The sequence below is a fragment of the Parus major genome, chromosome 4A (assembly GCF_001522545.3).
Source record: "Parus major isolate Abel chromosome 4A, Parus_major1.1, whole genome shotgun sequence".
In the NCBI taxonomy this organism is placed as follows: Eukaryota; Metazoa; Chordata; class Aves; order Passeriformes; family Paridae; genus Parus; species Parus major.
Window position 1 is genome coordinate 1799556 of NC_031772.1, and position 12401 is coordinate 1811956.

Genomic DNA, 12401 nt, shown 5'->3' on the forward strand with positions numbered 1-12401 from the left:
TACATTACATTTTTGGAAACTAAAATTAGGGCATAGCCTAGTGGAAAAGGCCAGTACCCAAATTTAGCCCAATGCAGTTTTATGTTGACCATTCAACAGTCATAAAAAGTCATTTAAAATCCAATTTCACCACACTGTCATCTGTTTCAAGTATAACTTATTAACAACAAATTTGTTCAATGAGATTGCACTGGTGAGATCACTTGAAAGATACAAAGGAATTTCCTGTGTGATTACCAGGCACCATCTCCTTATTTCAGATGTGCACACAATCATTAACCACAGAACCACTCTGGCTTTATTTCATATATATATGCACATATGAAATCAATTTTGATAGAAGTTTCTGAAAAAAATACTTTGGAACCAGTTGGAAAGTATTCAGCTTTACCAAGTTAGTGCTACTGAATACAAACTTGCTTTTTGGCACTCAGTACACATTTATCACCCAAAATGGTTCCACTTGAATCATGTGGCAACCAACTTTGAAGAACCTCTGCAGATCATTTACTGGCAAGGAGAAGGTCAAGAGAAATAACACTTCAACTATTGAGTAACAGTTTCAACACAGCCACAGGATTACTAAAGTATTTGAAATGTGCGCAAGGAAGTTTCTCCAAATAGAAATCATGATTAATCTGCTTCAACTGAAGTTACAAATTAAGGTCTTTAGAAATAGTCACTCAATTTTCTGAAATCTAATGCTTAATATCCTTATAAGAATGTTATTTTGTCCACAACATTGAGTAAAGTAGCATGCAGCGTGGAGTTACCATTGCAAATTAAGATGCTACAAAGACCTTACCACATCATCTGCCAAAGTTTTTATTTGAATATTCTATTAAAAAAAACAAAAAAACAACACACACAAATCAAAGAAAAAAAGACAGTGTTACCTACTGCTTAAGAATAAATAAATCTATTTCATGTATTTGAATATTAAAAAAACACTTGAAATGTCACTGAGTGCTCTAAAAAACCTGCAGGCAAATGGAACCTGCTGCCTTTCCTGTGAAAATTCAGGATTGCATCCCATTGCACCTCATCCTCTGAGGATGCAATCCATGAAGCTGGAGCCTGCAGTGCTCCAGCACCCCCAGCCCTGCACCAAGGAGCAGCCAGGTCTCTCTGCAGGGTTTCCAAAACAAACACGGACTCCTGGACTCCCGAGTGCGTCAGCAGAGCCACGGGGCTCTGAGCTCAGAGCTGAGCCCTGCCCAGGCTCTTCCCTGTGCCCAGACTTGTGCCAAGTGCTCCTGGACACTGAGTCACAGCAGTCTGCAGATGAACTGGCACAAGTCCATGCACTGATGAGGCACAAACCACTCTCCCTCCCTTTTGCCCCGTCACTTCTTCCTAAGCAGGAAAACCCTTCTGACAACAATCACCAACATTACATCTTTATTCGTGGCCAAAAAAGCCACCCACATTGCACACCAGTATCAACAATCATTACCAAGGAAGCATTTGGTTCGTGAACTTTGCTCAACTGACAACAAGCAGTCACGAATAGGAGGAGTTAAGGGCTAGAACTCCTGGGGGGACAGAATTTGGGAAGCATTCACAAGTCCATGGGACAGTGGAGAGGACTGACCCTGACTCATGGGTCAGTCCCTGCACAGCCACTTGCTCCCTCCCAGCAGGACCATGCAGCCAATCAGAAGCACAAAAACAAGAAAAACTTGATGGTTGAGCTATAAAGACAATGTAATAACTGATGGGGAAAAAAGAGAAACAAAGCCATCACTTGGTACCAGCAGGCCAATGCCTACCCAGCTTCTGAGCACCTGATGATTTGGGAAAAACTCCTCCTCCCCACCCTGCAGCCCTGCCTTTACTGCCCAGCACCATGTGACACATTTTGGGATCTTTGGTCGCTGGGGATGAGCTGTCCTGGCTGTCCCCACCTCCAGACCACCCAGCCCAGTCCTGGTGGGAGCTCAGAAGCAGCAGAAGCCCTGGGGACTGGGAAGGGCTGGTCAGCAGAAGCTGAAGCACCGGGGTTCTCTCTGCCAAAGCTGTTTTGGTCACAAATCCAGGACACACAGCACTGGATGAGCTGCTCTGCACAAACCCCACCTGAGCCTGGGCCAGTACAGACATCTGCACATCCAGATGTTGACACCAACCTCTCACCTACCAGATCACATCTCAACACCCTTCCTTACACCTCTGCTGTGCTCTCCTCTCCTGGACTTAGTTCTGGTTTCAAGATGATAAATGCCATACTAGGATGTTCACTTACCACTGTGCTAAATAAACCTTTTAATTGAGATTACAGACAAAAATGAAGTAAAGCCTAACCCTGTTTTTAACCCAGAGACAGCCAGGCAAGAAGTCCTGAAACTCCACATGCATTTTAGGAGCTCCTTGTATGAGAATTTTCTTTTCCCTTCTCATTTAAGTACTGTCAATCTCTGCCAGAAGCTGGAACAGGATCATCTACCCCATCTCTACACTTATATTGCTTTTGTCACTCAAACTCCTCTGGGCAAAACACAGAATACTAAAACAAGATAGCATGCTGCATTTTTTCAGACCCCGCAAGCACTCTTCCCAGATATCCTTGTGGTGCACAAACTCCACTGCTGCCAGCAGCCACTCGAGATAAGCAGCACATTTAACAGGTAGGAGAGACACTGCAAGTAGCTGGAGGCAAAGCCAAGGCTGTTCTGTACCTGCAGATCCTCACACAATTTTGACAATCTCTTGTACTAACAAAGAAATTGCACTTCCAGGCTGATTTCAGAACATAACCCAAAAGCAGTTTACCTCCCTAGAAGGAAATTTAAGATATTGCTGATTTTGTAGTCCTCTGGCATTATTCTTTCTGCCATCTATGAGACAACCTGAGCAACACAAGACAGAAAAATCTACACCTTCCTGACTTCATAAATACACTGAGTTCCTGTTTGCAGGAGCAGCCCAAGAGAAAAGGCTTCATAAAAATCTCCAAGGAAACATTTGCAGATAAGGGATAACAAATTAACATTTCCATGTATAAATACATATACAATTTAAGACATTATAGATCATCTCTCTGCCTGAACTATAATATCAACACAAACCACAAAATTTCTTCAGCATCTATACCAAAGAATTATTTCCCACTGGTTGACTTAGTTCTTAAGTGATAGAGTGTTTTCCTTACAGCACAGCCTTTCCAGGCTATCAATGGTTAATATCATTTTCTATTCACTCTTCCCAGTTTTAATTTACTCTGTGTATCTCTCTAAGTACAGACAGATCATGACAGTAAAGCACACAAAAATAATAGCATATTCTAATGCAACTGCACCAGACAATTCTTTTATCTCAAAAGGTCTCAGCCAAGTTAATATTCAGAGTAATTGAAATCTTGCACATGAAAACAGTAGAAAGATATTCACAGATCACTACATTTCTTGATGCAGAAAGCATTGCTTCCTCATGCAAACAATGCAGACTACAGCAGCAGCAATATCATATTCACAGAACTAAATTACTTGAGGTGATTGCATCAACTTTTAATACAAAACTCACAGCAAGTCTACTTCTTTATACATTTTTCTAACTTGAGTTATTATAAAGCCTTCCAAATCCCTTAAGCTGGCCATGAGCTGCAAACTGAGGTGCATTTACGTGGATTGATTATATTCAAGTATTACTTTGCCATGTCCTTTACTGTTATGCTCAGGAATCTCCCTGTCACCACAAAAACCAAAGCAGCAGTAACTCCCAGATCACACACTCAGGATGAACAGTGACAGGGTCACTCAGTCACTTCTAAACTGATTTTCACTCCACTGCCCAGGCAGGTCCTGCTGTGCTGGAACACCCAATTTCTGCCCACAGGCTGCAAGTTCAAGGAGCAGCTCCCAGCAAAGCTTGAGTTCTAGGGGTAACAATCAGGAACTCGACCTTCTCTGAACTTGCAGGTTTTGTCTTTTGTTCTAAACTGAGCTGGTATTGCCATTTTCTAACATTTACCTCAACACCTGCAGAAGTGGTAAAGCTCCACTCAAGGAGAGCTTTTCAAACACAACCAGGAGAGGAATAACTCCCCATATGAGCACCTGAACCAAGGCAGTTTAAAGGGACAAAGCCCAAACTGGATAATTGCTGAAGTACAAAAAGTCGTCTGCATCTTGAATTTAGGTCTTAGTCACAAAATAGAATTCACTCCTACAACCTCTGTTCTTCAGCTCAGAGAATGAATAATGTTCCCATTAGACAATTTAACCATCTGTTAACATATTCAGTTTTGCAATTAAATCTAAAAAGGCACCTAGGAAATTGGGAAAAGGTACCCAAGTCATAAAAGCTGATGTGCAGAAACCAGGACTACACACTCATTTAGGGCTTTCAAGATCTTTACTCATGATGAAGTACACCTGACATTTTGTGAATTATATTTTTACTAATTTTATTACTAATGTTTGCTTGAGCATAATATTTTTCACACTTCAAGGAGCATTCACCATGCTTTCAGAAAAACCTTGAAATGACTGTTGGAATCCATCTGCTTTCTCAAAAACACTTGAATTGAGCAATACCAATAGTTTTGTTACTATTGTTGTACATTTCCATTTGGTCTATATGACACCATATGGAAAAAATCTTGTTTGCCTTGCAGCTGCTTGCTTCACAAACTCCTTGAATATGCATTCTTCAATTTTTTAAATTAAGGCTTAACCTAGAGCCTGAACATGGGCTGCCAAAACACAGATGGAGAGCTGCTGGTTCCCCTGAGCCAGGGCTGTCCCAGGGCAGGATGGCACCACCTCCCAGAGAAAAGCTGCCAGCTTTACCCAATTTCTCCACTTTATCCCCCAGGAGAATGACCATCCACAAATGAGCAATACCCCAGAAATAAATCTGACAATTCCTCATGCTAAATAAAGCCTGAGGGTCAGCCAGGCTGGTAAATCATTAACAGCAGAGGGTACAGATTCTTTAATGGCTTGCTGGGAGATGCCTCAGCACTGCTCCCAAACAGAACAGGAGAGAACACATGCCAGAGGCAGGGGAATCATACCAGACACCCCTGACAAATACCTGACAAAGGCTGAGGCTTTATAAAACAGCAAATTAATTCAGAAATTAAAAAAAAATCACTGTAAACAAAAGTCAATTTCATCAGCTTTGGAACTGAAGATACAAAAGGAGTTGAGGAAGACATCAGAAGTAACTTTTTGTTTATATACATAATTTGAAGCTCAAAGTGCCATCGTTGTTTTGGTAAGTTGGTTTCTGACAATGGTTCTTGGTGCTCATTGATAAGTAAGCTTTAAAAAACAGAAGGAAATTATAAGGTTTTTTTCCAAAAGCTGCAGCTCCTTGTCAGCCTAAGCCAACAAAATTGCTGGGTGTGAGACACAGGGCAAGGGTGGCAGCAGGACAGTCAGATCAGGTTAGACAGCTGCAGGAACATCTGCTGGGGCAGAAGCAAATTAAGGAAGTTCTGGCATTTTCCAGAGCCACAGCTGCAATCCAAACATTTCCCATTGAGTCTCCACAGCGAGGATATGAGAAGAGGGCTGAGTCTGGCAGCCCAGGGCTCCCAGCCCTGCTGTAACACGGCTGCTGAGCTCCCTGTGCAGCCCTTGGCACAGACAGGCTCCGGCTCCTGGTCCCATCCCTGCAGATCCTGCAGGACAGACCTCACTTGGAGCCTCTCCAACGAGCCAGGTGTGACAGTGCAGCATGCTTCTCCTCAGAGACAGCAGGATTTTCATTACAGGAAAACACAGCCTCTCCTCACAATGCTCTACAGCTCATGCATCCCTCAGTTCAAACTATCAAATGTGCTATTAAAACTTCTGCAAATTCGACTTTGGAAAGAGCCAAGTTGCTTTCCTGCAAAGCGTTCCTAGCAAAACCACGCTCAGCACTGGATCTCTGCTGCTTGCTTTTCAAATGTGTGGTTGACTTGAGCTTTGAGCTTTTAGGGAACATAGCTTTTGTTTTTTTGCTATAATATTATTGTGAAGTGCTTCTGAACAGTTAAACTGGAAGAACAATGCCAAAACAATTCCTGACACATTCAGTAAGTGCAGACTTGATCTCAATTTTCTGCTTCGATACAAGCAGTGGGATTGAGCTCTTTGCTTCCATCCTGGTGGCAGCACAAAGCAGTTTTGCTGGATGGCAATACTTGATGTGCACTGAATTGCTGCTCATCTTCTGCCCTGCTCCTGGCTCTCCTGAGCTTTTCATTCTGACACCGGGGAGCTGCTGGGATCAAGTGAGAGCTGCTCCACAGCTCTGAGTTTGGCCAATGAAGAGCAATGAGAACAGGACTCCTTTTATGCCTCACTTGCTCAAGGGACACCTTTTTCATCATGAATATGAAGAACAAGATTCACCTTTGCTCCAACTGAACTGCAATCTTAGATTTTACCCTTTTAACAACAATCACACTTGAAACCTGGAATTAATCTTTTGTTGTAACCTAAATGTTTTCTCTCAAGAGGAGCAACTTGACAGAGTTGGTTTGAAATTATCTTAAAAAATGAAGCAGAAACTGCTTTGAGAAATTACCTCACACACTTCTTTTTATTTCTGCTTCCTCTATGACAGTGAATGCAAGGATAATCCAACACCCCTGCCCAGGGAGAGGCTCTGGTTCTGTCAACTTCTCTTGCTGTTCTGTGCAGAGATAGATTTGGTAAGATTCTTTTGCTGCATGCTGGTGGTTGTGTAGAACACCTCTTGCTCTTGTGGGTGCACTAAACACTGAAATAAGTGTCAGACTCCATTTGGATTTTCCTACAAAACCATTTGAGACGTTCCTTGTAAGTAGAATACATTGCCTTTGATAGACTTTGAGAAAGTGAGAACATGTGTAGCTGCTTTGTTTGGGTTGTTTTGGAAGCAGTAAGAAAATCCAACCGACCAAAACACAGCCCACAAACAAACTGGCAGCAGAAGGGATGCAGTGAGCCAAAGGAGCTGGAATTCCTTGTGAAGACCATTCATTTTGTCTGTACTCTTGGAACATGGAATTTGGAACATGGTCACAGGGATCATGTCAACAACTTCTTAGAATAATGTTGCCTGTCTTCCAAGACAGACCTACAGTAAAGAGCAAGCACTTCATCACAGCAGTATTTGATCCTTACATTACAACAAGTTGACAGTGAAGTCACTTTTTTCTCCCTTAATAATAAATTATGTGATACTAAAACTTGGAAAAACGAGTAGTGCTGCTGTCATAGCAGGGAACTCTGGCTTCTCCTCAAAGAGCTGAAAATCAAGGTTGAATAATTTCCACAGGCATGGACCATAAACCATTGACTCAGTAGGCAAAGAATATGGGGTTAAACAATGTACAGCTGCTGTGTCACACAAAAGGTCCTTCTGTTCTTTTCCCTATTCTTTCCTGTTTATAACAGCATCCTTGAAAGATTATTTGTCCTTTGGGGAAGTAGGAAATGAAGCACCATGTGAACAGGCAGGAATTACACTGTATTTAATAATGAGGAATCCCATGGTATCATTTGACTTCAGTACAGGTGAGTCCCTATTAAGGAGGAATTCAGGACAATTAGAGAAACTTGTCATAGATTATGGAGAATCTCCAATTTTCTGATAAAGGAGATATGCAAAAAAAAATGATAGTTTATCTTGGTATTAAAGAGTTAAACATGCTTTGGCTACCCCAGACACTCACATGAATTTTATAAAGATTTTTCACAAAACAATTCTTTTGAAATAGCAAATATTAACTGATGGGATTACTGCTTATCTTAGAAGTCATTCAGGTATTTTTCTGAATCACAGAAGACTATAAACTAACATTAATGGATTTAGGAAGCCTGTCCTATCCACCCAAGCTTTGTATGAAGTTCAAATAAGAATGCATATTAAAAATGCAAATTGCATTTCTGGTTTACAAGCAGAAAGCAAAACCTTCTGCTGCATTGGTTACATTTCTAGGTTGGGAACATCACCATGCTACAATAAACTGGAGGATGAAAAAATTCATTGCTGTGAATTTGTTAGTGTAAAATGTACCTCAGTGTGTACAAAATGAGACAGCAAAGCTGCTGCAGCTCCCTAAGAAGGGCAGAGCCAGCCTGAAGGATCACAGGAGGCTGAGTTTGTGTCAGCTCTGGAACGTGGCCATCTAATCTGGGGTTACCCTTTGAGTTCCAGCCTTTGTGCTCAAACCTTTTATTTCTCATTTACACACTAAAAGTGGCTGGCACAAAAATTAAAACATGCCAGTGCATACACCAGTGTATATTGTCAGCCTGATGTGCTGCTGCCTTCTTTCTTCTTTATGGAAATTCTTACCTGTTCTAATACAACTGGGACATACAACCACTTCAACTCTTAATAACTGTCAAGCTCTCGTCTACTCATGTACTCACACAGTTACAAATGCAAACATCCAGCACAGCTCCCATTATGAAACCAAAGTATTTCAGAAGTTACTCCAATTTAATAGACAAAAATAATTCACAGCAAGAGAAAGAACATGAAGAACCAAAATGCAGACAGGAAAGCAGAAAACTTTATACTGCATGAGAATTAACAGCTTGTATTCTGTTATTAGGAGCTAGAATCTAATGAATCTCATGTTGGCTTTGTATTTGTTCCTGACAAAGCTGCACTCATTAAAAAACACTAAACCACAGGCATCCTTAAAGGTCATTATAACTACCATCATTAGCTCCTACCATATTAAGAAGGAGTAATGAAGTGCAGAACTACCATTTTTCCTGACCAAAGTACTTATTTTGCCTTGTTCCACCATCCCTGAGAGCCCAAACTGAATTTACACAGAGCCACTTGTGAACAGGAAACCAACTAATTGTGACAAGAAGGTGTCCATGGGGACATGAAAGTCTCAGGTTATTTCCTCCCATCTTCATGCCTACACATACAGCATGGTGCAGTTTGTTTATGTGACCCCAGCCAGGACAAAGTTGTTAATGTTTCACCAGCTAATCCCTGAACAAAGAATCAGGCTTGTGTCCCTCAAACCAACCTGCACCCACCAAGCCTGCAATTCTCTCAGCCTAAAATCACAGCTCCTGCTCTCCTGGCTGTAGAACAACAGTCCTGCAGCACCAGGGGCTGGGATTCTACAGCACTATTCCCCAAATACTTGAAAATTATTATTTAAAAACTTGTAAACTGTGAGGTGGAAGCACTCAAAGTTCCACAATCCTCAAGCAAGTTCTTCTGTATTTATTCTCACTCAAAAGGACAAACTAAATATGTTAATGGGGTCCTGTAATAAAAAGTTCCTATTTCCACTATAAGTAGGGCAGCAGTGTGTTAATATATATTTACACACACAAAAATCACTAAGCAGTACAAGGCAAAACTTTTTCCAATAACATTGTTTTTCATTAGTCACTTTTACAATTTCCACCTTCAAAACAAGTTTAAACTGTTATAAATAACAAATATTTTTAGTAGCACTATGCAAAGAACACTTGCAGGCAGCAGACACATCAGACATTCACCATATTGATTATTTTCTCCAATGATTTTCTCTGAGGATCACTCAAAGGAAGGGAACCCAACAAGAAAGTTGCCTGCCCTGTTCTCACTTTCCCAAGAGTTCTCTGTTTGTGCAGGAGGAGCCTGTATCCATTAGAACTCCTCAGAACATTTCTGCCTTACACAACACACAAGGTGTGGTGACATTACACTCTGCACAACACCTTCAGGCCAAATATTACCACACCCAGGTAAGCTAAAAACCTTCAGGAGCTGTACCAAACCATAAAATTCCCATCTGTGCATTGTTCCAGAATTGAACTGTCAAGGTGTTTCTCCATTTCTATAAATCAGAAGAGCCCATGGTTTAGACACAATAATATTGTATGTTATAATATCATTTCACTGTCACAGCAGAGCCTTCTCAGATCTGTGAACACCACACCATGTCCAGCTCAAGAGCTATCACAAGAAGAGGGCTGAAAAGCAGACACAATTTCATGGAAGTGGTGGATGAACTCCAGGCAAATTCATACAGTATAGGAGGAATTACAATGTGCCATAACTCCTGTTTATTAGTTCTACAAATAAAGCAGAGCAAATAGTAAAGGAGTGGTTCTGACAGGTTCTTGTTTGTCCCACTGCCACACCAAAGTTGTGCCAGGAGAGCACCATGGAGAGTGCCAAAGCCCATCCTGCTCCCTACAAGAGCCACTTCTTTGAGTGGCACCCCCTTCTCCCACACAATTAATTGTTACCAGCTGTAACATTGTGTTGCAGGCTGTGTTAGTGTTACCTCTGCACACAACATCCCACCTACACTTTCAAGTGGGAATCCTTGAGGTGCTCACTCCACCGCTACTGCAGCAAAAAAAACAAAACATTCCATGAACAAAATTTGAAGATCAGTTTGACACCAAACCAATATACAAATTTCAGACAAGTTAATTTTGCCTACCTGGAGCTTTATCAATTGTTACTACACAAATGCTAAAGGTTTTTCAATTGTTAATCTCTCAAAATTATCTGCTCTATCATCACAGCTAATTTTAAGAAAAAAAAAAACACCCTTATTTTCTCCTAAACAAAGTTACTGCATTATTTAAAAAAAATACTGAATGTAAGGAATGATGATATACAACTTGCAAACAACTACATAGAACCATTTGTTTTAGTAATTTCCTAACTTCTTGCGCATTCAGGTTGAACAAGTAAACAGATGAAGAACAAACTGAAATCGACAGCTGCTCCAGCAGCAACCGACATTGCTCGTTGTACTCTGAATTTGGACAAGGATGAAAAGAATCAGAAGGATGTTATTACCCATTACTGCTTTATTGTTTACTTCTAGAGAACTGCAAGTGATGCAGAAGATATCAAGTTATTTTGTGACCCACTCCAAGCTGTTAGGCAGATCTTTTCCTTCTGCTGGGTGACCAGCAATCAGTGTCACTGGGATTACAGGCTGCTTGGACACCAGAATCAAAACCTGAGCACCTGGGTATTGAGCACCGTGCTGCCTCAAGTCTCAGAAAGCACCACTTCCACTTGCTGTGCACAGTTCTCACAGCTGCCTTTCCCTCGGCCTGGGTGGGATCTGCTTTGTTTGCAAAGCTTCCTGTCGTGTACAGAAGTGCTCTACGGTTTTGTCTTACCAGGACTAGCTCAGGAAGTTTAATTACCACAGATAGGCTTATCACTGTCTCTATCACCTCACTCACAGTGTCAATAGCAATTCCCATTAAAAGCCAAAGCATTTACCTAAACATCAGCACCAAGCATGCCCTACCCTCCCATGTCAGCAGCAGTGCCTGACCAGAATAATTCTAATTATTAATCTAATAATTAAATCTAATTATTAATTCAGAAACTTCATAAGACATTACTTTTACTCTTCAGCAATGGTTGCAGCACCCTAGATAACTTCACTTGCTGGAATATCCTGACTTGGATCTAATAAGACCAAGACTCTTTTAGAACACAAGCATTTTGGGGCACTTTTTGCTCAAGCATACACTTGAAACAAGAACTCTCTGCAGGCAGGCACAGATTTCACTCAGAGACACTATGATTTCAAATGTAAGACATTTGAGCTGATTGCCAAAAATCTCTGCTCAACCTGACTCACAGCTCATGTATGCAGTACACAGATATCTAAAGAAGTCAGGCAAGAAGCACACAGCTTTTTTTGGTTTTTTGGTGGGTCCTTCAGCACACAGTCTGCCCAACAGAGACTGATAAGCACAACTGAAATCACTCCATTCCTGCACTGATATGGGTGGTGCAACACAGCTGGGAAACCTCCCAAGCACACTCAGCTTACTTCTGTTTTAAAGGAACTTCATAAAAGCTTTTATCCCACTGTTTGATGCCAGGTTATGGCACATTAGTCAGAATGTTGAGTTCCTAGCTTTTGATTCATCTCAAAGCTCATGAGATTTAAAAGACTTCAGTGTAAAGCACAAACAATTTCTGCTTTCAAAACAAAATGTGAGATGCTCCTTGGGTGAATCACCAAATCCACTTGCTCTCCAATTAAAGGAGATCTCTCTTCCCTCTAACAATTTGTTTTGAAAGTTATACAACATCTTCCTCCTAATCTGATTTTAAAGGCCACATCACACTCAGAATAGAGCCCCTCTCAGAAATGTGGTTTGCAATAAGTGGAGAATCCTGCACTGAACAGGTCCCAGCCAGAGCTGGAGTGGTACAGCAGTGTGTGTTAGCATGGCACTGCCCACCAGGCTCTCCTGCTAACCCTGAACTGACAGGAGCTATTAACCTGAATTAAAAACACCACCAAAAAACACTGGCCACGGTCATTTCTAGTGCTCTAACACCCCCAGAGCACCCCAAATCCTGTTCAGCACCTCTTGTCACATGCTGACTCAGAACCACAGGTGCTTGAAAGGATCTCATCCTTTTCTCAGTGCAGTTCAAACTTCTGCCCAAAAAGCAGGGTC

At 41.4% G+C, this 12401-nt stretch overlaps 1 protein-coding gene across 5 annotated transcripts in view; it reads right to left on the minus strand.

The window, feature by feature from the left end:
* The window catches only part of DIAPH2 (diaphanous related formin 2), a 170042-nt gene that overhangs the window by 153771 nt on the left and 3870 nt on the right, over positions 1–12401 (minus strand). For 3 of the 5 annotated variants that reach the window (XM_015626235.3, XM_015626234.3, XM_015626237.3), the window contains exon 2: positions 806–838. The exons of 1 other annotated variant lie outside the window; for it this stretch is intronic. In XM_015626235.3, the coding sequence (XP_015481721.1) occupies positions 806–838 (33 nt within the window). One more of the 5 variants, XM_015626238.3, reaches the window with a different exon arrangement.